This window comes from Nerophis ophidion, linkage group LG22 (assembly GCF_033978795.1).
Source record: "Nerophis ophidion isolate RoL-2023_Sa linkage group LG22, RoL_Noph_v1.0, whole genome shotgun sequence".
Taxonomy (NCBI): domain Eukaryota; kingdom Metazoa; phylum Chordata; class Actinopteri; order Syngnathiformes; family Syngnathidae; genus Nerophis; species Nerophis ophidion.
Window position 1 is genome coordinate 27,756,973 of NC_084632.1, and position 27,829 is coordinate 27,784,801.

General features: G+C 37.9%; 2 protein-coding genes across 4 annotated transcripts in view; one reads left to right on the plus strand and one right to left on the minus strand.

Annotated features, from left to right (window-relative positions):
* Positions 1-2,728, plus strand: part of LOC133540747 (G-protein-signaling modulator 2-like) — a 41,924-nt gene extending 39,196 nt beyond the window's left edge. Inside the window, exon 15 of the mRNA XM_061883637.1 lies at positions 2,064-2,728. Coding sequence (XP_061739621.1) covers positions 2,064-2,231 — 168 coding nt within the window. The 3' untranslated portion in view covers positions 2,232-2,728. The remainder of the gene's footprint in view (positions 1-2,063) is intronic.
* Positions 732-27,402, minus strand: mcoln3b (mucolipin TRP cation channel 3b). Of its 3 annotated transcripts, none has more exons than XM_061883640.1 (14): positions 27,290-27,402; positions 17,084-17,307; positions 16,845-17,012; positions 16,474-16,543; positions 16,322-16,397; positions 10,632-10,728; positions 10,287-10,386; positions 10,064-10,197; positions 8,534-8,683; positions 8,354-8,455; positions 7,750-7,872; positions 7,427-7,633; positions 7,201-7,328; positions 732-2,998 (listed from the first exon to the last, which is right to left on the minus strand). In XM_061883640.1, exons 2-14 carry the CDS (start codon positions 17,303-17,305, stop codon positions 2,959-2,961), a joined length of 1,617 nt encoding a protein of 538 aa, XP_061739624.1. In that variant the 5' UTR covers positions 17,306-17,307; positions 27,290-27,402; the 3' UTR covers positions 732-2,958. The 3 variants fall into 3 exon arrangements, with proteins under 3 accessions (XP_061739624.1, XP_061739623.1, XP_061739622.1); XM_061883639.1 differs by having other exon boundaries at positions 10,085-10,197; positions 16,474-16,627; XM_061883638.1 differs by having other exon boundaries at positions 16,474-16,627.
* Between the last annotated feature and the right edge of the window lie 427 nt (positions 27,403-27,829).

A 27,829-nucleotide genomic window follows, 5' to 3' on the forward strand; every position in this document is an offset into this window, starting at 1 on the left:
GAGAAACGTTGTTCCTAAACTGTTTGACTATTTGCTCACGCAGTTGTGGAGAAAGGGGTGTACCTCGCCCCATCCTTTCTTGTGAAAAACTGAGCATTTTTTGGGAAGCTGTTTTTATACCCAATCATGGCACCCACCTGTTCTCAATTAGCCTGCACACTTGTGGGATGTTCCAAATAAGTGTTTGATGAGCATTCCTCAAGTTTATCAGTATTTATTGCCACCTTTCCCAACTTCTTTGTCACGTGTTGCTGGCATCAAATTCTAAAGTTAATGATTATTTGCAAAAAAAAAAATGTTTATCAGTTTGAACATCAAATATGTTGTCTTTGTAGCATAATCAACTGAATATGGGTTGATAAGGATTTGCAAATCATTGTATTCCGTTTATTTTTACATCTAACACAATTTCCCAACTCATATGGAAACGGGGTTTGTATGTATATATATTTATATCTGCAATGTGGTAGCGACTTGTCCAGGGTGTACACCGCCTTCTGCCCGATTGTAGCTGAGATAGGCACCAGCGCCCCCCGCCACCCCAAAGGGAATAAGCGGTAGAAAATGGATGGATGGATATATATAACAGTCGTGGTCAAAAGTTTACATAAACTTGTAAAGAACATAATGTTGTGGATGTCTTGTGTTTCCAATAATTTGTACAACTCTTATTTTTTTGTGATGGAGTGATTAGAGCACATACTTGTTTGTCACAAAAAACATTCATGAAGTTTGGTTCTTTTATGAATTTATTATTGGTGTACTAAAAATGTGACCAAATCTGCTGGGTCAAAAGTACATACAGCAAAATACAGCAATGTTAATATTCGTTTTCATGTGCCTTAGCAATTTTCACTGCAATAAAGCGCTTTTGGTAGACATCCACAAGCTTCTGGTTGAATTTTTGACCACTCCTCTTGACAAAATTGGTGCAGTTCAGCTAAATGTGTTGGTTTTCTGACATGGACTTGTTTCTTCAGCATTGTCCACATGTTCTCAATGGGGTTTAAGTCGGAACCTTGGGAAGGCCGTTCTAAAACCTGATTTAGCTATTCCTTTACCACTTTTAAAAACAAAAATGGAGCCGTTTGGCCACAATACCCAGCAATATGTTTGGAGGAGTAAAGGTGAGGCCTTTAATCCCAGGAATGCCTTCCCAAAGTCCTGACTTAAACGTGTGGATAAACTCAAACTCAACAAAGTCATCACAGTTTTATTTATTTTTCTAGCTCAGTAAGCACTGAAAAATAATAATTTTGTCTACTATCAACAATAATGTTGGCATAAATTATTAACCTATTAAAAGTGGTCATTCCCAGACCTTTGTCATGTTGTGATCTGTTTTGTGTTAATACATTTCTTTATTTCAATATATATGCATATGGCATTTATTTGTATTTTACACAGCAAAAAAACAAATCTACCTTCGGGTACAAATAAAGTCACTTGAACTCGAACTTCAAACTTGAACCTCAAATATTCAAATTTTTATTTTTTAGAAATAATGCATATTGTGTATTTTCCCATTATTTATGGGGGAAAAAAAGTTTTCTTGACATAAAGGCCATAAAACATTTTTAAAAAAACATAACAAAATAAAATAATAAAAACAATATGGATAGACAGATATTAGTTGGTAAAAGTTTAACATATAAAACTTCTTTATTGCTGGCTTATTACACTTTCATAAGTGTGTCCCTTTTGGATGCTAAGAGTAAGTGTGCAGAGTCAATCTTAAACTTGCACAAGGGCTAATGTCACCATTTAAAGACTCAGGAAGCTTAAAGTGTCACATCAGCCGCTTACAATATTCACATTTTCTGGTATACGTAAGTTGTGATGCTTAATAATCATTAAAATTATTTAGTCAGTAATAATACATAATATGTGTGTACTGTGTAGTAAAGTTTCCCTTTTGAAGTAAACTACTGCAATAAATGTGCATTAGTTCACTGAGATGAACCTGTTAAGTAAATGTGGACGCTCTATTCCCACTTCGTTCATACGGACTGTTTCAATAACCATCAGCTGTTTTTAATAAATGTTCTGCCCTATTATTCAAGGGCTCCCGACTGAATGACCAGAGGTGTGCTGCTCCACCTTCTGCCACACGAGGAATGACTGTCCCAGATGATGATATCTTTAGTCTCATCTTGCGTTCTCAGGCAAACAGGATGGAAGAACAGCGGGTCCTGCCTCCATCTGACGTCATTCAGTCCAAACCGGACTGATGGAATAGAAGGAACTACTATATATTGCATTTTTTTTAATTTTAGGATTCAAACTGGAACTATTAATCTTTTTTTTTTTAACTATTTTTTTATATACCTCACTCTTTAATTGAGGAGTAAGACAAAATAGTAATTGTATGGATCAGGAATATGAAGCTTCCACGCTGGAAGTTGACCGGAAGATTCACATCAGTCATATTTGGTAGTGCTTCTCTGTTATGCCATTCACAAGGCCTACGAAGAAAAAAATATGATGTACTTAACTGTACAAGAACATCTTTGCCTTTTAAGTACATTCTCTGCTTCCCCAGGTACAAATCATTCAGCAAAACGGTCTTGATTTATCCTTTGAAAGAATGAACTCTTTCAGCATGTACTGCACACATAATTGCCAACATATTTGAGATGGTCTTGTTTGAAATAAGACTGCTCACGAAGTAAAAGGAAAATATGTTTAGAATGTTACACCATAAAAAAATTAAATAATTACATGCTGATGTTTTCACCCTTGATTCCTTAAGTGCAAATCTTTGCATTCAAAATGACATTATGTATGAAACATACATCTGATTTTAAGAGTGGAATAATGCATATATCTGAAATCACCTCAAATCAATTCCTCATGCAAGTAGGTTTTATGCTGATTTTACAACCATTCTGCTTATTTTCTTATTTAAAAAAAAATATAATTTTGCATTCAATTATATGTTTCGACAACATGTACACACTATGCCTCTGAAGTCAACCTCTCATGATGGTCCCTGCACCTATAATGAGAAACAAAATGGTTTAGAGCCGACTATTGCCACCATGATTGTTACAGTCAATGCAGGGTTTCTTAATTGTTGTGCTGCCAAAAAAATATCTGTTTCACAGCTGTGGTCTATATCCGCCGCAGCAGTACTCGGTTGTAATACACTTTTCCACCATTTGTGGCAGTAATGACAATCTCAAAGAAATAAAAAAAATATGGAGGTAAAGTAATAGAGAAGTTTTGTAAGCGCAAAAATATGACTAAACTGTATTTTCATTGGCGCCTTAATTTTACTGGCAGTTTAGTCATGAAACATACAGTACAGGCCAAAAGGTTGGACACACCTCATTCAATGCATTTTCTTTATTTTCATGACTATTTACATTGTAGATTGTCACTGAAGGCATCAAAACTATGAATGAACACATGTGGAGTTAGGTACTTATCAAAAAAGCTGAAATAACTGAAAAACATGTTTTATATTCTCCCTTCTTCAAAATAGCCACCCTTTGCTCTGATTACTGCTTTGCACACTCTTGGCATTCTCTCGATGAGCTTCAAGAGGAAGTCACCTGAAATGGTTTTATTTCACAAGTGTGCCTTATCAGGGTTGATTAGTGGAATGTGATGCTTTATCAATGGGGTTGGTACAATCAGTTGTTTTGTGAATGAGAAGGTGTGTCCAAACGTTTGGCCTGTACTAAAATTATAGTGTATATATTATTTATTATTAATTAAGTTTATTTTAGCACAACATAGTTGTATGTAAATGTATTTTTCATCAGTTATTTATTATTCCCTTTCTATGCTGTATATTTGGTCAGTACTTATTTTTCTAACCAGCCTGACCAAAGCCTCAAGTTTATGTGATAAATCAATTATAATTGTAATCAACACATGCTTTCATATAATTTGACAAGATTGTAAACTGTAAGTAGGTTATTTGGACAACCAACAAGTTAGATTTGGATTAATAAATGATTTTAGAATTTGACATAATGCAAGATAAGTGGGTTCATCTGCATTGCCAAGGTTTAAAGATTTACTTTCGCCTCATATTTATCTGTGTTTCATTATTCAACTTTAGTCTCCATAACAGTCAACCTGCATAATCGACAACCTGTAGCTTAGTTGTTTCAGAGAAAAGGGAATGAATAAATAAATGTATGAACTGTGCAGGACTTGTTCGGTCTGTGTGATCAAAGCTACTGTAGGAAAACAGACATAACTCGCACACTGAAATACTTATAATAATAAAATAAAATAATTGGACCTGTACTCCGCATTCTGTCTCTGTATCCTGGGGTCACGCCATCAGCCGACATGCCCCACGGTGAAATAGCGAATAATACACAGACTTGGCAACACTGGACAAAGGACACCGCATCAGGTAACTGCTGATACATTGTTTCAAACACTGCTGTGGTTGTTTGTAGTATATATACACTGGTACCTATTTAATAATACCTCCTTACCATTTGACAACCAAACAATTACAAAAGGCGACTCGGTAAAGAATCTGGGTATTATCTGCGACCAAACTCTCTCGTTTGAGTCACACATCAAGAGTGTTAGTCAAAGGGCCTTCTTTCATCGCTGTAATATCGCTAAAATGTGTACCATTTTGTCCACTAGCAACGCTGAGATCATTATTCATGCGTTTGTTAAGTCTCGTCTCAATTACTGTAACGTATTAATTTCGGGTCTCCTTATGTCTACCATTAAAAGATTACAGTTGGTACAAAATGCGGCTGCTAGACTTTTGACAAGAACAAGAAAGTTTGATCATATTACGCCTATATTGGCTCACCTGCACTGGCTTCCTGTGCACTTAAGATGTGACTTTAAGGTTTTACTACTTACATATAAAATACTACACGGTCTAGCTCCAGCCTATCTTGCCGATTGTATTGTACCATATGTCCCGGCAACAAATCTGCGTTCAAAGAACTCCGGCTTATTAGTGATTCCCAGTGCCCAAAAAAGTCTGCGGGCTATAGAGCGTTTTCTATTCGGGCCTCCAGTACTCTGAAATGCCCTCCCGGTAACAGTTAGAGATGCTACCTCAGTAGAAGTATTTAAGTCCCATCTTAAAACTCATATGCATACTCTAGCCCAGGGGTCACCAACGCGGTGCCCACAGGCACCAGGTAGCCCGTAAGGACCAGATGAGTAGCACGCTGGCCTGTTCTAAAAATAGCTCAAATAGCAGCTCTTACCAGTGAGCTGCCTCTATTTTTTAAAATTTTATTTATTTACTAGCAAGCTGGTATCGCTTTGATCGACATTTTTAATTATAAGAGAGACAAAACTCAAATAGAATTTGAAAATCCAAGAAAATATTTTAAAGTCTTGGTCTTCACTTGTTTAAATAAATTCATTTATTTTTTTACTTTGCTTCTTATGGCTTTCAGAAAGACAATTTTAGAGAAAAAATACAAGCTTAAAAAGGATTTCAGGATTTTTAAACACATATACCTTTTTACCTTTTCAATTCCTTCCACTTCTTTCCTGACAATTTAAATCAATGTTCAAGTAAATTTATTTTTTTATTGTAAAGAATAATGAATACATTTTAATTTAATTCTTCATTTTAGCTTCTGTTTTTTTGACGAATAATATTTGTGAAATATTTCTTCAAACTCATTATGATTAAAATTTAAAAAAAATAGTCTGGCAAATCTAGAAAATCTGTAGAATCAAATTTAAATCTTATTTCAAAGTCTTTTGAATTTTTTCATTTTTGTTCTGTAAAATCTAGAAGAAATAATGATTTGTCTTTGTTAGAAATATAGCTTGGTCCAATTTGTTATATATTCTAAAAAAGTGCAGATTGGATTTTAACCTATTTAAAACATGTCATCAAAATTATAAAATTAGTCTTAATCAGGAAAAATGACTCATGATGTTCCATAAATTCTTTTTAAAAAAATGTTCAAAAAGATTCGAATTAGCTAGTTTTTCTCTTCATATTTTTCGGTTGAATTTTGAATTTTAAAGAGTCGAAATTGAAGATAAACTATGTTTCAGAATTTAATTTTCATTATTTTCTTGTTTTCTCCTCTTTTAAACCGTTCAATTAAGTGTTTTTTTTCATAATTTATTCTCTACAAAAAACCTTCCGTAAAAGGAAAAAAAATGTATGACGGAATGACGGACAGAATTACCCTTTTTTTTTTAATATATATATATATAGATTTATTTATTTACGGTAAATTGAGCAAATTGGCTATTTCTGGCAATTTATTTAAGTGTGTGTCAAACTGGTGGCCCTTCACATTATCAGTACCCAAGAAGTAGCTCTTGGTTTCAAAAAGGTTCTAGGCTCTAGCCTTTAAATACACTTTAAATAGACCCCTTTTTAGACCAGTTGATCTGCCGTTTCTTTTCTTTTGCGCTCTGCCCCCCTCTCCCTTGTGGAGGAGGGGCCCAGGTCCAGTGGCCATGGATGAAGTGCTGGCTGTCCAGAGTCGGGACCCGCGGTGGACTGCTGGCCTGTGCATCGGTTGGAGACATGTCTGCCCTGCTGACCTGTCTCTGCTCGGAATGGTCTCCTGCTGCCCCCACTATGGACAGGACTCTCACTATTATGTTAGATCCACTATGGACTGGACTTTCATAATATTATGCTAGACCTACTCGACATCCATTGCACCGGTCTCCCCTAGAGGTGAGGGGGATCAACAACATCTGCGGTCCTCTCCAAGGTTTCTCATTGTCATCCCACTGGGTTGAGTTTTTCCTTGCCCTGATGTGGGGTCTGAACCGAGCATGTCGTCGTGGCTTGAGCAGCCCTTTGAGACACTTGTGATTTAGGGCTATATACATAAACATTGATTGACTGATTGATTGATATATACTATTGTAATGTTTTTCAAACAATTTTTCTTGGCTAAAAGTTTGTTTTTCTCTTTAAAAAGCATATTGCTTGTCAAAACGGCGGTGTTTCGGGAAGGCCAAACACGGCGTAATTTCATCATTATACATTTCAATTGGTGGGGCTGCTTTGTGAGTGTTTTGAGTTATGAGTTCGGTCATCGAAAGTAATGTGCTCATAAGTTAACAGACTACTATACAGTAGAGAAAATCTTAGATTTTGACGTCCTCTCCAGCCAGCATACAGGTTGTTGACTAGGTAGCACATTCATTCAAAAACAATGATCCCTGTGGTTGCATGGTGCTTTTAGTTGAAAATGTAAACTGCATTTGACCTACTTGTTTATGCAGCTGTGCAAGAAGCAGCTGTTCTTGTCAAGTCTGTAGACTCCAGAGTTTGGGAGATCTTTACACTCTGATAGAAATCGGTGGAGCTCTGATGTCGGGATACCACTTTGCTGTTGTTGCTGCAAATCACAAAGTCCGTGAGGTTTTGGGATTCATTATTTTGAAAGATGGAGCTTTGCTTGGGACAACTGATATGCTGGACGACAGGAAATATTACCTTGATGGTGTCGTAGGTGTCTGTTATGATTGTGATGAACAGGCTGAGGATCATGTAGATGAAAAGCGAGACAAAGGTATAGAGGTAGACTCTGCTAAAAATCCAAATCAGGTTGCTCTTCTGCTTCATGTTTTTAAAGGTGGGAAACATGTCATCTCCGTTGATCAACGAGAAGAGACACTCAGACACTGTGTTCAAGGTCCGAAACTTTGGGGGGGAATCAAAAATGTAACATTGGCAACCAGGAATAGCAGAACACTATTTGACAAGCAAAATAATTAATGTCTGTGTTGTGATTTTTCTTGGATTTAAAACAGCCTTACCTTTTCGTGATACGGGCCAAGGACAATCCAGCCACACAAGCAGTAGCTCAGGTAGATTATTCCAGCGCAGCAAATGAAACGAATTACATTTGGAAAAGCCGCCCTGAGAGTCAGGATGAGGATCTGGAAAAGAGCACACAGTAATCATGAATGTAACAACTTAAGAGGCTATATTATGACTACAAACTGTTACAGTGGTTCTGGGTTAGTTTTTGCCTCATCCCTCACTGAAAGTGTGAGTGAAGAATGCACTACCCACTTGATAAAACGTATTAGTCCAAAAAGGAAAAAGATGAAACAATAGCATCTTCTCACAGATGCTACCTGGTGGTGGTTTTAGCACACTGCAGCGAATCGTACCACTCCTTAATTCTTCAGGATTCTCACAGGAATGAGGTGGAAAAACAACCAAACCTACTGTACTGACAAGCTTGACTAGATCTGACCAATCTAAATCTATGAGCATGAACTGATGAAGCCTACCTAGATGAGAGGAAAATCGTCTTTTAAGAATAACCAATCAGTCCATTTGCAATCGATTGAATGCTCTGTGAATACAATGACCTGGATGAATGACAACATTCATAAAAATACAAGCTCTTACGTTGTACTTGCGAAAGTAGCCCATGTAGCGGATGACCCCAATCCAAACAAACATGGTGCCTAGACCAAGAAATATGCTGCATATGTCATAGCTTGTCAGAACCTAAAAGGAAAATAAAGTTCAATGTAAAATATTTGTCATACATGTGGAAGCACTTGAGTAATTACATTAGTATAATACCTTGGTTTGAATATCGATCTTCAGAATAGAGCCAGTGATGGTTAACAAGTCACTGGCAATAATTAGGATATACCAGCCATTGATAAATTCCAGTCTGTCAGACCAAGGGACATCTTTACCACTGAGCTTCCTGTAGTAGTGTGTGTACTCCTGTTCACAACAAAACATAAACACAGTCAACCTAAAAGGCTGTAAAAAAAAAACATTGAAAAGTTTCCTTTTTACAACCCTTGGCAAAAATTATGGAATGACCAGACTAAGCGGACGGCCATTCAGTGGTTTAACTTTGTAGTAAAAAAAGAAAAGCAGATAACCGATGTGAAACAAAACTATTATTGTTTCTAATGTAAACTCTCTGGCTTGGAGAGACACTAAAAGTAGTCGGTGACAGTTAAATATAGAATAACATATAGAATCACTCAATTCTGAAGGAAAAATATGCCATCAACCAAAAACTATTAACAACACACCACTAATACTTTTTGCACCACCTCTGTTTTTTTCTGAGGCATGGACTTCACAAGTGACAAACAGTACTCTAATTTCCACCACAGATCTTCATTTATATCGAGATCCGCGCTATCTGCAGGCCATGACATTTCTTCAGAGGAATATTGTGCAGTTTGTGCTCTATGGCAAAATGTATTATCATCTTGAAATATCATACCATCCCCAAACATCCTTTTGATTGATGAAATAAGAAAAGTGTCCATAATGTCAATGTAAACTTGTGAATTTATTAAAGATGTAATGGCAGCCATCTCCCCCGTGCCATCAACTGACATGCAGCGCCATATCATCAATGACTGTGAAAAGGTGCATGTTTTCTTCAGGCAGTCGTCTTCATAAATCTCCTTCAAACAAACGTTCCAGCATCATCACCTTTCCCAATGCAGATTTGACTTTTATCCAGTCATCCATAGTACACAATTGTTTTTTGGTAGCCTATCGTAAATGTGTTTTTGTCCGTTCAGAATAGATGTTAATGACTGCTTTTTCTTTTTTTTGGCTTTTCTGTAGAAATCCCTTTTTTTAGGCACTTTCTTACAATTTGGTCACAAACGGTGACTAGGGTTTCATGACGGTATCTTGAGAGGTTTGATAATCCTCTCCTTTGTTTAATTGACATCTCCTGTGTTAAGAGCCATAATTCATGTCACTCCACCTGAAGGCACCAGCTCTCCAAAGGTTGAACACTCCTTTTTAACTACAGACTATTATCGAACAGATTTAATCTGATGCATGTGTTATCCTTAGAAATAAAAATCTACAGGGTGATTACATTTTTTTTCGTCATAAATAATTGATTCCATTATGTTTTCACTCTGCTTGATCTAAAAAAAGAAAAAAAAAAGAAACTGTTACTGACTACCACAATTTATATTCTTGATTTCGTTTAGTGTTTCTTTAAGCCAGAAAATTGCCATTTGAATTGTCCATAGTTATGTGTCATGTCTGTTATGTTAATTTTTCTACAAAATTAAACTACTCAATGACCGTCCTCAAAGTCTAGTCCTTCCATATTCTTACCAGGTGTTGTAGTTGACTTACAAGCTGCAGTTGTATCCCATTGAACACAGAGCGCATGCAGAGAGCGCAGGAGGTCATGCATGTTATGATGATGAGACAGTCGAACAGCAGGGTCAGGTATATGCTTTTAGCAGCTGACAAAACAAAGAAATTATAATAAGTCTGACCTAAATAGGACGCACAAATATCAATCATTCAGAAAAGGCCAGCTCAGCAAACATACCAGCTCCTGTTACTTTCCAATCTCTGCATTCATTGATCTCTACATCATTTTCCAGGTCCACTTTTATCCTGCCGCTGTGGACTTGGTTGTTGAAAGTGATCTGGGAAGCAGACAATTGAATCCACTAAAAATAGCTATGCACAAATAGCAGCAGTGAAGACTACAACCAAATAATCAATATATTCTGAAAGTAATGATTGTATTGCCTATTTTCAATACAGCTCTTACTGAATATTCAGTCTCATAGGTGAAATTAAGCTGTTTTTTTGGTGAATGTACATTAATTCAAAAGGTCTTAAATCTAATATTAAGTATGTAAATAGCAGGATGGTACGTATGACACACAATAACGTTGAAGTCGTAGCAGTCTGGCAGCTCTCGGTGTCTAACTGTCTGTAAATTGATGGCTTTGAGAACGAAGGTGATCTTGACGGACAGCATCCTGGAAAACACAGAATGTGCAGTACATGAAGTGAGGTTTCTCCCATCAAACGAGACAGTAAAATAAAATAGTAGATATGTTTTCGTCAGTACAGTATGAAAACCGAACATGAAATAAGTCAAATCTGTACAGACATTAAATAATATTGACCCCAAAAAACCATTTTATAGCACATTTACCGTATTTTTCGGACTCTAAGTCGCAGTTTTTTTCGTCGTTTGGCCGGGGGTGCGACTTATACTCAGGAGCGACTTATGTGTGAAATTATTAACACATTACCGTAAAATATCAAATAATATTATTTAGCTCATTCACGTAAGAGACTAGACGTATAAGATTTCATCGGATTTAGCGATTTGGAGTGACAGAGTGTTTGGTAAACGTATAGCATGTTCTATATGTTATAGTTATTTGAAGGACTCTTACCTTAATATGTTACATTAACATACCAGGCACCTTCTAAGTTAATTATTTATGCGTCATATAACGTACACTTATTCAGCCTGTTGTTCACTATTCTTTATTTTTTTTAATTGCCTTTCAAATGTCTATTTTTGGTGTTGGGTTTTATCAAATAAATTTCCCCCAAAAATGTGACTTATACTCCAGTGTGACTTATATATGTTTTTTCCCTTCTTCCCTTCTTTATTATGCATTTTCGGCAGGTGCGACTTATACTCCGGAGCGACTTGTACTACGAAAAATGCGGTATTCAACTGGTGAGCCACAGGCCAAATCTTACCTGGGAATGACACCAGACCTACTGGTTTCATTTCAAAACTAGACAAACATTTTTGCACCAGCAGAGCACTCCTTTTGTACAGAGGAACTTGGACTTGTGTCAACACATCGGCAGATCCTTGCATTATTGACATTTTAACCTTTTATTTTGTATAGCACAGGTACGTTTTTCTGAAATGTTTAACTCTGAGAAAAGAAAGACAGAAAACAAATGTTTACTAGGGAGGATAATGTTTTTTATAATAAGAATAATAGTGAAGGAAGAAGTTTGGCCACCCGGTTCGTAGCTTTCTGGAAATGTGACCTCTAGAACAATGTTGTTGAATAGCCCTGCTTAATAGAGAATGTGGAGGAGGGCGTGGTCGGCGCGCTTCCTGCAGGATTGGGTGTGTATGCTCCGACCTCGAAGCCAGCAGCAGGTGAGTAGATTGCCCAGCTGGGAAAGAATATCTACTCACCTGTTGCCCTTGTTAGCAGCAGCCGAGACGAGACACGTGGGGTGAGTTGGAGCCAGAGAGAGAGAGAAAGACACACACGTACAAGACAGAGACTGCTGGAAAGCAATTGGAACCTGTTTATGTCAATAAAAACTTGCTCAACCCTGTACACCGGGCTCAAGGAAGATCTATCGGACTTAGGAGAACCTTCTCTCACAGAGAATAATTAGTTTTGCATGCAAAAAACTATTTTAATAAATACATATAACTCACTTGGCTTTTTATTGAAGACTCTTGCCAGCTAAGGTTACAATAAGGTGGAAAAGGTAGGAAAGCCACACAGACGCCACTTTGTATGAGTTATTTCTTGAATTTAGTATAGTGTTGTCACCTTTTTATTAAATTGCTGAGACCTAGCAAAATGATTTTGCTGTTATACTCAAATAACCACCTCCAAGTCCGAGTCCATGGTTCTTGCCCGGAAAAGGGTGGAATGCCATCTCCGGGTTGGGGAGGAGATCTTGCCTGCAGTGGAGGAGTTTAAGTACCTCTGAGTCTTGTTCACGAGTGAGGGAAGCATGGATCGTGAGATCGACAGGCGGATCAGTGCGGCGTTTTCAGTAATGCGGACGTTGTATTGATCCATTGTGGTGAAGAAGGAGCTGAACCGGAAGGCAAAGCTCTCAATTTACCCGTCGATCTCCGTTCCCATCCTCACCTATGGTCATGAGTTTTGGGTCATGATTGAAAGGACAAGTTCAAAGGTACAAGCGGCCGAAATGAGCGGGGCTCTCCCTTATCGATAGGGTGAGAAGCTCTGCCATCCGGGGGGAGGTCAAAGTAAAGCCGCTGCTCCTCCACATCGAGAGGAGCTAGATGAGGTGGTTCGGGCATTTGGTCAGGATGCCACCAGAATGTCTCCCTAAGGAGGTGTTTTGGGCATGTCCGACCGGTAGGAGGCCACGGGGTAGACCAAGAACATGTTGGGAAGACTATCTCTCCCAGCTGGCCTGGGAACGCCTCGTGATCCCCCGGGAGGAGCTGGACGAAGTGGCTGGGGAGAGGGAAGTCTGGGCTTCCCTGCTAAGGCTGCTGCCCCCGCGACCCGACCTCGGATAAGCAGAAGAAGATTGATGGATGGATGGATGGACTCAAATAACCCTCTAGGGACAATCAATCTTCCATACATCCATCACACATCCTTAAAACCACACAACACATAAAAGTCCAAAAAAAGAAACAGCACATTTTTTTTTTTTTGCCAATTGTTCACAATCATTAATAAAGACATAACGACAATGGATTTTTTTTTTTATACATTGTAAATATTAAATAAACTAAATAAAAGTCTGCTTACAGCGGAGCCAATGGTAGCTCCACTATCTCGCTCATAAATTCCAATAAATAACCATTCAAAAAGCGCCAACAATACTCCATTTACATTTTGTGACTTGAATATTAACCAAATGTTAGTGATATTGTTATTATAAGCGCTAACGCAGACAAACTATTTATAGTGACGCCGTGATCACAAGCTTGTGCCCCTATGTTTACATCAGTGCGTGTTCTGATGTTTCCTCACTGTCTTGCTACCTGTAAGTTTATTGTAGATCATAAATCATGTATTTCACCTGCACAAAAGTCGCCTGAGTAGGGAATCGGACAAGTTGGGACACAATTACAGCCATTTAAGATCTGAAAGTGGCGAGAAAAACACGAAAAGTGCTTGTTCTCCCCGCCCGCAATTCAGTTTTAAACGAAGGTATTATTCATATAAATGTTTTCTTGAAAATGTCACAAGTTTATATTAGTGAAATACAGTGGGGCAAAAATGTATTTAGTCAGCCACCGATTGTGCAAGTTCTCCCACTTAAAATGATGACAGAGGTCTGTAATTTTCATCATAGGTACACTTCAACTGTGAGAGACAGAATGTGAAAAGAAAATCCAGGAATTCACATTGTAGGAGTTTTAAATATTTTTTTTGTAAATTATGGTAGAAAATAAGTATTTGGTCAACCATTCAAAGCTCTCACTGATGGAAGGAGGTTTTGGCTCAAAATCTCACAATACATGGCCCCATTCATTCTTTCCTTAACACGGATCAATCTTCATGTCCCCTTAGCAGAAAAACAGCCCCAAAGCATGATGTTTCCACCCCATGCTTCACAGTAGGTATGGTGTTCTTGGGATGCAACTCAGTATTCTTCTTCCTCCAAACACGACGAGTTGAGTTTATACCAAAATGGATACATGGATGATACAGCAGAGGATTGGGAGAATTTCATGTGGTCAGATGAAACCAAAATAGAACTTTTAGGTATAAACTCAACTGGTCATGTTTGGAGGAAGAAGAATATTGAGTTGCATCCCAAGGGCTGTTTTTTTGCTAAGGGGACAGGACTATTGATCTGTGTTAAGGAAAGAATGAATGGGGCGATGTATCGTGAGATTTTGAGCCAACACCTCCTTCCATCAGTGAGAGCTTTGAATGGTTAACCAAATACTTATTTTCAACATTCATTTACAAATAAATTCTTTAAAATTCCTAAAAAGGGAATTTTCACATTCTGTCTCTCACAGTTGAAGTGTACCTATGATGAAAATTACAGACCTCTGTCATCATTTTAAGTGGGAGAACTTGCACAATCGGTGGTTGACTAAATACTTTTTTGCCCCACTGTATATATTGTTATACAAATGTATACTAATTGACAGCTATGATAGAATTTGACCGAAGGCCTTAAAAGTTTAAAATATTAGTAAAATAAAAACATTACATGTTTGGTAATTTTGTTTAAGGATGAAGTTGATTAAGAGATTTGAGCAATGAAAGACCGAAAAAAAAAGAATACAGAATGTTGGGCCTTTTTGAAAAATGAAAGATTGTTATAACCCGTTTGGCTTTGAGGTATTGTCGAATAGCTGCCATAGTATCAAACACCTGTGAAAGATTTGGACATTGACAATTTAAACATGTAACATGAAAAAAAACCTTTTTAAAAAAATCACTTAAAACGAGAAAGACATTAAAATCCATCCATCCATCCATTTTCTACCGCTTATTCCCTTTCGGGGTCGCGGGGGGCGCTGGCGCCTATCTCAGCTACAATCGGGCGGAAGGCGGGGTACACCCTGGACAAGTCGCCACCTCATCGCAGGGCCAACACAGATAGACAGACAACATTCACACTCACATTAAAATAATGATTGCAAATACAACAAAAATGTACTGAAAGGACAAAAAAGTCAGCCTTTATCTCTAGTGGGTAAAAAAAACAGAGACTTGTCGTGTAACCGTGTTGGTTAGCAAAGAACTACAGAGTCTACAAGTGATGATGTTATACAGGGGCAACGGAGCAGGGGGAGAACGACCTGGGGTGGGGAGTCGAAAGCAGGCTTTAACACAGGCACGCTTTGTAAAAAAAAGATGCCTTGAAAAAGATAGTACTAAGTGTACTAATAAAATTACTCTTTGGGTACCGTGTATTTCGGACTATAAGCCGCAGTTTTTTTCATAGTTTGGTGGGGTGGGACATATACTCCGGAGCGACTTATGTGTGAAATGATTAACACATTACCGTAAAATATCAAATAATATTATTTATCTCATTCGCGGAAGGGACGAAGAAAATGTCAGCAATCGTCGCACACACGTCAACCAATAAGAATTCGGCGGGGTAGGGTCATGGCAGAAGTGCATTGTGGGTCATGGAATGCTAACCGCTGTACTGCCGTAGCTATTAAAACGGATCATTTCATCGTTGAGGGTAACTTATAAAAACTGAGAAGGGCTGAACAAAAATGGCACTGAAAAAGAGATTATGTACTGCAGATTACAAGCTGGACGTAGTGAAATATGCAGCAGAAAAAAACAAGAGGAAGCGGCGCATACCTTTGGAGTTGGCAGAGTTGTTTAGAAGCGACATCGAGGAAAAAGATTTAACGGAATTTATCGATTAGGAGTGACAGATTGTTTGGTAAACGTATAGCATGTTCTATATGTTATAGTTATTTGAATGACTCTTACCATAATATGTTACGTTAACATATACCAGGCACCTTCTCAGTTATTTTAAATTGTCTTTCAAATGTCTACTGTTGGTGTTGGGCTTTATCAAATACATTTCCCCCAAAAATGTGGCATTATACTACAGTGCGACTTACATATGTTTTTTTCCTTCTTTATTATGCATTTTCGGCAGGTGCGACTTATACTCCCGAGCGACTTATACTCCGAAAAATACGGTACTTACTTCCCCGCAATTAAGTGCGAGCAAATAATTAGTTTGTTAGCCGCAGTTTTTGAATGTAGAAAACCGAGACGGGATAGAAAAACTGGTGCGAACTCTTGGCAGATATTTTCATTTAAAAATGGGCCGTACAAAAATGAAGGTATCACTGTGCTTACATACCTTTTGAAGTGCAACTCAAAATGTGGAAGCACGTCTTGAGACGACGACTGATTCATTGGATCAATGTCAATGCAATCTGTGTGACACACACCACAATCCCCCATCACTATGATTCATGAAAAATCCTGTACACAAGCAACAATCCTGCATACCAGTTTCCACATGTGCATCAATTTCAAAAGTGTCTTTGCCAGGGTAGATGGTGCCATTCCTGTAGAACTCCTGACATATTGACAAGGGTGTGTAAACGGAGCCGTTTTTCTCATACTCATGGTTTCCTACTGTGGTGTTATGCAAACGTCCATACTAGTAAAGAAAAGTCATGAGACTATTTTAGGAACATGAATCAACATGTCCAAAGTTCTTTCACACATTGCAACTTTGACCATGAAAGCATGCAGCATAATGAAGCTCAATCAATGATTGACTGTCACACTAAAGGATCCGTTTGAACAACATAAATGACTTCCAGTATAGCAAGACAACACGTCTCCCTTCATGTGTAGTGTCCACCTTCACTTACCTGTTCAATGATGTAATGGATGTGATCATAAACATCTGCTTGTCTGTAAACAGCATACGTGTCAATGCCCCTATCAACAAAATCCTTTAAGAAAAGATGTTGGAATGTCATCAAGTTTTCCTCCTTGAAAGTCACAACCATCTGGTTGCTCAGACCAAACGACACCAACTGAGATGGAAAAAGAAAAAAAAGAGGACATTAGCAAATGACGAGTGTATATTTACATCTGTGATAATTACCTGGATAGTGATGATGGCAATTTTGATGAGCTGCAGTATGAGTTTCCATGGTTTTCGTCCACGAGCGTGATACTTTTCACAGGGGTTCATAAAGTAATATTTGGTTTTCCTTCTGAGGCACTCTACGTTGTCCAATTCCTCCATGGATTGATGCCGCTGATTGGCCAACGCCAAGTGGGAATCCGTCTCATGCACACCATTCAAGTCACTAGACTCCTGCATATCTAAATGTAAATAGTACAATTTATTGTTTCATTTACAAACAGATTTAAATTGTTGCATCTGTTTCCCACCGAGGACCTCCGAGAAGTTTCAGCAGTTTTTTTTTGTCAGTAACATTGTGATTTTACACATTTGTTTTCTAAATATTCTATGCAACCTTAATTCCCCCAAAAGCACAGTGTTCCATGTGATGACATTTTTACACATGTGACTAATCCACAAAACCTGGAAAACAAACACCTCCAAAGGCTCCGTTATTGCCCGCCCTGCTCTGTCCTCCACAAGTTGCAGACATTCTGAGTGTGTTTTGTGGTTAAAAAGTGCTTGGCGCTCCAAAACCTTCATTTAAATTCAAACACATGCATACATTTTAACCACCGCAATATAAAGCATAGCGCTGTAACGATATGGATACGTCATATCACAGTTACTATGACCAAAATTATCATGGTTATCATTATCATCACGGTATTGTTGAATGTAGGGATGTAGCCATTAATTTTACTAAATTGAATAATTTGATTTAAAAACAACTTACTTCGCGACCCCGAAAGGGAATAAGCGGTAGGAAATGGATGGATGGATGGACTTCAATGAATTGTTTAATAAATGTAACTAATAAAACATTTATAAAATCCAGACCGCATCAGTGCCCATATTTTTGAACATTTGGAAATAAGTTCTGTAAGGCCGCTACAAAAGCACACATGAAAACGGTGGTGTGTGGGTTGCGTAATCTTTGAAGCGGTGAACAGTGGAAATTATTTTTGTTAAATGTATTTAAATTTTTTATCAAGGCGAACATGTTAAAAGTTAATTTTCACTCTTGATAAAGTGCAGGCACAATTTTTTTTATTTCAACAACTTCCTCAAAAAGTGTTTTTATCCGATTACTCGAACTAATGAATAGATTACTAATATATTCGATAACTGCAGCCCTTATTGTTTGTGCTTAAAAAGTACTTGTACACTCTAGTGGTGTGCCAATTTTTTTTAATTAACATCAGAATCGCCATTCCAATTTAGTATGATTTTAAATCTATATATGTTTTTCAATAATTGTTTTTTTTTGTTAAGAAAATCAAAGACAAAACAATTTCCAAGAATCTATTTTAAAAAATATGTTTTTTTTTTACTCCCTGTGTGTGTACATCATACTTCAGCAGTAAGGAGGAACTATTGTAACCTGTAGCCTGTTTTGAAAAGGTTGAATTATAATTTTTATACCACGTAATGATTGTCCAGGGTGTACTCCACCTTCCGCCTGAGTGCAGCTGGGATAGGCTCCATCACCCCCCGTGACCTTGAAAATGGATGGATGGATAATCCATCCATCCATCCATTTACTACCGCTTATTCCCTTTTGGGGTCACAGGGGGCGCTGGCACCTATTTCAGCTACAATCGGGCGGAAGGCGGGGTACACCCTGGACAAGTCGCAACCTGCAAAATCTGTTTGGATCTAGACTTGTGTCCAACCAAGAATCCATTTTGAATCATTCAATGCATTTAATTGTGATTTTTTTGTAAGATTCCCATCCTTAATGCACACACTGAAACCTTTTAACCAAATTTTATTCAGGATAGATAAACAGACACAAAATATACTTTTGTTGCTTGAAGCATTAATTAATGTTCTGGTTTCTTAGGTGCCATATTATTTGAACATCTTAATATGTTTATTTTCTTCCGTTTTCATTTGAAAAGGTTTTAGAGTGTTGCTTAATGATAAAGGAAATACATGGTTTGTGTGCTTGACTTCTGATTTATGAGACGTCACGCGAGTTCACTTCCTGTTGAATCTTCAGATCTATCACTCTGTTCTAAGAGGATAGCCTGTAGGTTCAATGTGCACAATTGAATAGTGGAGCAATATACTTAAACAAGTTTATAATGGGGTATGTGCCTTTTATTTATGTCTGTATACTGATAGCTAGTTTAAAGTGGTGATTACAGTTAGATAGTTAAATTTTTATATGGTATCACTAACCATTGGGAATTTAAGCAGGATTTATCGATATATTGTTGCGTTCCTATAATAACAGTGATTTGTGTAAATGAGCAATGATAATAGATTATCCGTAATATCGCTAAAATTCGCTCCATTTTGTCCACTTAAGACGCTGAGATCATTATCCATGCGTTTGTTACGTGTCGTCTCAATTACTGTAACGTATTATTTTCGGGTCTCCCGTTGTCTAACATTTAACGATTACAGTTGGTACAAAATGCGGCTGCTAGACTTTTGACAAGAACAAGAAAGTTTGATCATATTACGCCTATATTGGCTCACCTGCACTGGCTTCCTGTGCACTTAAGATGTGACTTTAAGGTTTTACTACTTACGTATAAAATACTACACGGTCTAGCTCCATCCTATCTTGCCGATTGTACCATATGTCCCGGCAAGAAATCTGCGTTCAAAAGACTCCGGCTTATTAGTGATTCCTAAAGCCCAAAAAAAGTCTGCGGGCTATAGAGCGTTTTCCGTTCGGGCTCCAGTACTCTGGAATGCCCTCCCGGTAACAGTTCGAGATGCTACCTCAGTAGAAGCATTTAAGTCTCACCTTAAAACTCATTTGTATACTCTAGCCTTTAAATAGACCTCCTTTTCAGACCAGTTGATCTTTCGCTTCTTTTCTTTTTCTCCTCTGTCCCCCCCCTCCCTTGTGGAGGGGGTCCGGTCCGATGACCATGGGTGAAGTGGCTGTCTGGCTGTCCAGAGTCGAGACCCAGGATGGACCGCTCGTCGGGACCCAGGATGGACCGCTCGCCTGTGTATCGGTTGGGGACATCTCTACGATGCTGATCCGCCTCCGCTTGGGATGGTTTCCTGTGGACGGGACTCTCGCTGCTGTCTTGGATCCGCTTTGAACTGAACTCTCGCGGCTGTGTTGGAGCCACTATGGATTGAGCTTTCACAGTATCATGTTAGACCCGCTCGACATCCATTGCTTTCAGCCCACATTTGAGGTCCTCTCCAAGGTTTCTCATAGTCATCATTGTCACTGGCGTCCCACTGGGTGTGAGTTTTCCTTGCCCTTATGTGAGTTCTTCCGATGATGGCGCAGTGGTTTGTACAGTCCTTTGAGACATTTGTGATTTAGGGCTATATAAATAAACATTGATTCATTGATTGATTGATTGATTGATCGTCACACTTTCATTAATGTCAAGGAAGTGAGGATTTGGGTAATTCAAGGACACGTTTGTCAAACGTAGAGCCCGCGAACAGGTTTTATCCGGCCCGCGGGATGAGTTGGCTATGTATAGAAATTAACCTGAATTTTTTGAATGAAAGAAACAGCTGTTCTAAATGTGTCCACTGGATGTCGCAATAGCAATTATTTGTATCTTTGTAGATGATGATATGTATGTACAAAATAAAGCACATGATGTTAGTACATCAGTTGAGGAAAATGATCAAACTACATGAATAACATACTGTAATTTGATTTTGATATCATTTTTTTATCTTGATATATCGAAAATTAACACCAGTGAGTTGACTAATGAACATTATCACATAATTTATTCAGAAAATACAAATAACGACAAATACAAATAGAATACTATAAAACGCAACATGTACGTGTAATAAAAACTCAACAACATTATGATTTGTACAATTTCAGAATGTGATCGTTGTATTTTTAAACAAAGACAACAATCTGAAGTTTTCTTCATTTTTAAGTTATCGGGCCGTGATTTTACCATGTGGCTACTAATTTGAAATAAGTTTGACACCCCTTGGTTAGACCGTTGACGGGCACGTTTGAAAAATTTGTTTGGCGGAAATAACGGTAATTAGTCATAAAGTGAGGATACGTTGATAAGCATTGGACAAAGTTCCAAGGCAGCACATATTTTGCAGCGATTGGTTGGATTTGCATCACTTGGGTCAATAGCAACATCGCTAAATCCTGGAGAATCTAATTAACATACTTGCCAACCTTCTCAAATTTCCCGGGAGACTCCCGAATTTCAGTGCCCCTTCCGAAAGTCTACCAGGGCAACCATTCTCCCGAATTTCTCCCTAACAATATCCTTCCTGGACAATGATATTGGGAGCGTGCCTTAAAGGGACTGCCTTTGGTGTCCTCCACAGCCTGTCGTCACGTCCGCTATTCCCTCCATACAAACAGTGTGCCGGCCCAGCCACATAACATGTGAGGCTTTGACACTCACACAAGTGAATGCAAGCATACTTGATCAACAGCCATACAGGTCACACTGTGGGTGGTCATATAAACGACTTTAACACTGTTACAAATATGCGCCACACTGTGAACCCACACCAAACAAGAATGACAAACACATTTCGGGAGAACATCCTCACCATAATACAACATAAATGCAACAGAACAAATACACAGAACCCTTCGCAGCACTAACTCTTCCGGGACACTACGATATACACCACCGCTACCACCAGATCCCAACCCCCCAACCCCGCCCACTTCAACCCTGCTGCCCCACCTCAAAAATGCCCTCCCCCACCCCAACCCCGCCCTCCCCCACCCATCTCCCGAATTTGGAGGTCTCAAGGTTGGCAAATATGCCAATTAATAAAGCTAAAGTCAATTCAACGTTGCTAAACTGTCCGATCAAAACATCCACAATTAACTTTTGTGCTATTGGTGACAAAGCAAAAAAAGTCTTATGGATTAGTAATATGACTTAAAGTCTATACCACGATATAGATTGCATCCTCTTGCGATAACGATATATATTTGGATATGTTTATTCAAAGGACAATGTGCAGTTACATTAAAAAGATGGCTGCACCAGAATTAGCACAATGCACATTTCCATCTGTAGTCCGTTAGGGCACATTTAGTATCCACAATTAACATTATACAACAAGAATACAAATACATAAGATTAAAATAAATTAATAATAAAGCAATTTAAAATACAAGTGTTCGTTACAAAAATCATTGTGCAATGCCATCCAGTTACAAAATTTTAGCAGCATCATTTAAAGTGCAGAAGTACAGAGTATAAGTGCAACCAATTTTTATAAAAGTCCATAAAACGATAGTGTGGTATCCATCTGATATTATACACAATGGTATCATCCAATAGCTATATACTGTAGCTCATTGGTACTGCATACGTAGACAAGATGGCGTTATTACACTACTACACTATTAGGCTGATATTCTGGTAGCCATCAGACAGAGTGCCCATCAGAAGCTGTGAAAATCTGTCTTGTTCTTCTGATTGTCTGAGAGCCCATTTCACTCTTTGATGGCTTTGTAAGAAAACGCCTTAACACTCTGCTTGTTAGTTGAGAGCGTAGCTGACCATATATATTTTTAGAGTGGGTGGGGAAGCATCAGTTGGGATCTTATGTACCAGATGGATATTGGAGTTACAGATCAAGTTTTCCGAAGCTTAGTACCGTATTTTTCGGACTAAGGGTCACAGTTTTTTTTTCATAGTTTGGCCGGGGGTGCGACATATACTCCGGAGTGACTTATGTGTAAAATTATTAACACATTACTGTAAAATATCAAATAATATTATTTATCTCATTCACGGAAGAGACGAAGAAAATGTCAGCAATCGCCACACACATGTCAACCAATAAGAATTCGGCGGAGGAAGGTCATGGCAGAAGTGCATTGTGGGTCATGGAATGCTAACCGCTATATGCTATATGCTACTGCCGTAGCTATTCAAATAGATAATTTCATCGTTGGCAGTAACTTATAAAAACTGAGAAGGGCTGAACAAAAATGGCACCGAAGAGGAAATCATGTACTGCAGATTACAAGCTGGACGTAGTGAAATATGCAGCAGAAAACGACAAGAGGAAGCGGCGCATACCTTTGGAGTTGGCAGAGTTGTTTAGAAGCGACACCGAGGAAGAAGATTTCATCTAATTTATTGGTTAGGAGTGACAGATTGTTTGGTAAACGTATAGCATGTTCTATATGTTATAGTTATTTGAATGACTCTTACCATAATATGTTATGTTAACATACAAGGCTCGTTCTCCGTTGATTATTTTTGTGTCATACAACGTACATTTAGGGGCTTCACGGTGGAAGAGGGGTTAGTGTGTCTGCCTCACAATTTGAAGGTCCTGAGTAGTTCTGGGTTCAATCCCGGGCTCGGGATATTTATGTGTGGAGTTTGCATGTCCTCCCCGTGAATGCATGGGTTCCCCCCGGGTACTCCGGCTTCCTCCCACTTCCAAAGACATGCACCTGGGGATAGGTTGACTGGCAACATTAAATTGGCCCTAGTGTGTGAATGTGAGTGTGAATGTTGACTGTCTATCTGTGTTGGCCCTGCGATGAGGTGGCGACCTGTCCAGGGTGTACCCCGCCTTCCGCCCGATTGTAGCTGAGATAGGCACCAGCGCCCCCCGCGACCCCAAAGGGAATAAGCGGTAGAAAATGGATGAATGGAAGGATAACGTACACTTATTCACCTGTTGTTCACTATTCTTTATTTATTTTAAATTGCATTTCAAATGTCTATTATTAGATAGATAGATAGATAGATAGTACTTTATTGATTCCTTCAGGAGAGTTCCTTCAGGAAAATTAAAATTAAAATTGATGTTGGATTTTATCAAATAAATTTGCGAGGTATATATGTTTTTTTCCTTCTTTATTATGCATTTTCGGCCGGTGCGACGTATACTCCGGAGCGATTTATAATCCGAAAAATACGGTATACTATATTTTTCAAGTATGTTACAATGGTGGTATTTCAGTGCTTGATTATGTAATAATCGAAGAGGATTTAAAACAATCTGTATGGCTTCAAACCATGATGACACATAGTACAAGATATGTAACTTAATCATTGCATTGAAAAACAATGTTGCTGCTTCCAATGATAAAGAGCTCCTGATGTGCTGGAAGATGACAATGTTATATTTCAGAATGTTTTTTAAATTTAGTGTAGCATCCAGTGTCACACCCAGGTATTTGATTTCAACATTTTTACATAGATATTTTGGAGGACATATTTATTTTCTTCGTTTGAAAAATACATTGTGACAGTTTTATCTGTGTACAGTGTAAGACATGACTTGTTCAACAATTTTTCTACTTTGGTCATTGCTACAGATAGCAAAGATGCAACAAGATTTGCATCGAAACCGTTAGTAAAAAAAAATGAATAAAAGAATAAAAAATAAAATTGTCGTCACCATACAATTGGATCTCCATATCATCGCAGATGGAAAGAAGGTCTTTGATGTACACCGATATAATACTGTATTTGGCATGGTTATGATAATAGAACCATTACAAAACTGGTTACGAAAGCTCCAAGTTTGGCTGCTAACATATGTGGTAAAACACTGCGTCATTTTTAGCTGTGTTAGTGTCTCAAAACTATTCATAATCTACTTGGTGATTTCCTGTTAATAGCTGGTTGTATTCTAATCTTTCTACACTTCTGGTAAAGTGTACCATGCACTTATTTATCTGTTGGATAGACTTGTTTAGTTTTAGGTCATACTACAAATTTGGGTACAGATCCATCTAAAACCAAGTACATCCAGTGGCAAAATTTGCATTACTAATGCTGATCTTTAACATTTTCAGGAATATTAAATGATTACACTTTTGATCACGATTGGAATCTTTACAAAACACAGGATGGCAGAGTAACAATAATTGATTTATGAGGACAATCAATCAATCAAAACAAATTAACAATATCAATTAAATATTTAAATGTTTTCCTTACTTTCTTTTATTACATCTGAATTTATAGTAAAGACAAGAGTGCAAACCAACTAAACTACTAGTGGATTTTATTTCTTGAGTTTTTTGTTAATAGAATATATCAATCTATAGACCCTATTATCGTCCATATACTGATACTGCTCTTGGTATCGTTACTATCGATATTTGTATTGATTTCCCTACCCCTGTTTACAATCAAGAGCTCTAACTTAGCGGTTCGTTACGCTTTATGTAAAGTGGTGTAAAGTTTAGCTTAGACATGCAGTATATTTTCCGCCATGGAGCTGAGGATCAACGGTTTTAAAAGCTGCACTGTTGAGGGACATTAGCCACTAGCTCATTAGCGACCATTTTTCATTGGGTTGAGGATGTCTCTGTTCGCTTGTTGTTGCGGTCAAATTTTCGGGATGTGTCAGCAACATGCATTGTCACGATATGGCGACAGAATTAAAAGCTCTATCAACGGCCAAATTTAAAACATTTGTATTGTCTTAATCGGCAACCTTAATTAGTTTGATATGTATTGATATATCTAAGTAATAATTATATCTGAACAATATTTTATACCATAATATTAAAGGCTAAAAAGAAAAAAGCTGCGGATCGAAAATGACCCCTGAGCCGGAGTTTCGAGCTGAATTTTATTACAACATTCATCCTGAACAAGTGTTGTGTCATATGGTAAGTGTTTTACAAATTTGGGTACAGATTCTTTCAATACCAAGTACTTTCAGAAGCAGAATTTGCATTACAAATGCTGATATTTTGCATTTTCAGGAGTATTTAATGATTACACTTTTGATCACGACTGGAGTCCTGACAAAACACAGGATGGCAGAGTAACAAATTAAAAATATCAATTAAACATTTGAATTATTTCTTTATTTCCTTTTATTACATCTAAATGTATAATAAAGACAAAAGTGTAAACTAACTAAACAAAAGCAAAAACTACTATCCATCCAGCCATCCATTTCTACCGCTTATTCCATTTGGGGTCGCTGCTGCCTATCTCAGCTACAATCGGGCGGAAGGTGGTTTACACCCTGGACAAGTCGCCACCTCATCGCAGGGCCAACACAAATAGACAGACATTCACACTCACATTCACACACGAGGGCCAATTTAGTGTTGCCAATCAACCTATCCCCAGGTGCATGTCTTTGGAAGTGGGAGGAAGCCGGAGTACCCGGAGGGAACCCACGCATTCACGGGGAGAACATGCAAACTCCACACAGAAAGATCCTGAGACCGGGATTGAACCCAGGACTACTTAGGACCTTCGTATTGTGAGGCAGACGCACTAACCCCTCTTCCACCGTGAAGCCCAAAAACTACTAGTGGATCTTATTTCCTGAGTTTTTTGAAAATAAAAAACATCAATCTAATTACCGTAGTATCGTCTGTATAATTATAATTATACAAATATCGATAGTAACGATACCAAATATAGTATCAGCATACTATACTTGGTATCGTTACTATCGATATTTGTATTGATTTGCCTCCCTCTGTTTACATTCAAGAGCGCTAGCTTAGCGGTTCGTTGCGCTTTTTGTACAGTGGTGTAAAGTGTAGCATGTTTAGCTTAGACATGCAGTATATTTTCCGCCATGGAGACGAGGATTATTGATTTAAAAGCTGCACTGTTGAGGGACATTAGCCACGAGCTCATTAGCGACCAGTTTTCATTGGGTTGAGGACGCTTCTGTTCGCTTGTTGTTGCAGTCAAATTTGTGGCAACATGCATTGTCCCGATATGACAACAGAATCAAAAGCTCCATCGTCGGCTGAATTTATAACATTTATACTGTCTTATTTGGCAAACTTAATAATTTTGATAATTATTAATATATCTAATGAATTGTTATATATTAACAATATTTTAAACTATAGTATTAGAAAAAGAAAAAAGAAACAAGTTGCGGACGGACCGAAAATGGCCCCCGAGCCGCAGCTTGGACGCAACTAGTTTACACAGTGCACCATTAACACATTTCATTACAACATTCATCCTGAACAAGTGTTATGTCATACAGTAAGTGTTAATTTTTTAATGGCTACCAATTGTTTTATACAAGAACATAAATACCAGAAAACAGACCTATTATGTATTGTTTTCGGTTGCCATTACGGATTTCATTTTATGACGTAATTTATTTAAAAAAAACACAAGTTACATACGGTTTAAGACAGCATGAAAGTCAAATCCAAATCAATATGTTTTATATTTCAATAATTCAATTTACATTTATGTGACGACTGACCTTTTTATGTTCGATTGGACTTCAGAAATGAGCCCGACGTCAACCTGCAAATACTTCAGGAAACCAAAGACAAATGTGACGTAATTTGATGTCCGGCTCTGGTTGGTTGTTGGCATTGTCCGTCAATGTAGTAACGCCCCCATATTGCCATGGCAACCAAACAACAGTCTTTTTTTAAAAAAAGGAGTTGATGCTTGTGAAGAGGATACAAATACCGGTGATGTTTATATTTCCCTTTTATAGATATCAGCAGTAACAATTCATAAATGTTCTTTGAAAAATATATCAGTATGTTGAAAAAATAATACAACAGCATGCCGAAAGACAATACATTACGTTTCCGTACTCAGCGAGCACGTGTCAATTCATTTAAGCTAACCTTAAAAATTTTTTGCCGCATTCAAATGATTACACTATGATATAATGTGCTATTCACTATAGTAGTAGTAGGTTGTTTTGGTCATTTATGTCATTACTTTTTAAAATTGTGTTTTGGTCTAGCGCAGTGGTTCTCAAATGGGGGTACTTGAAGGTATGCAA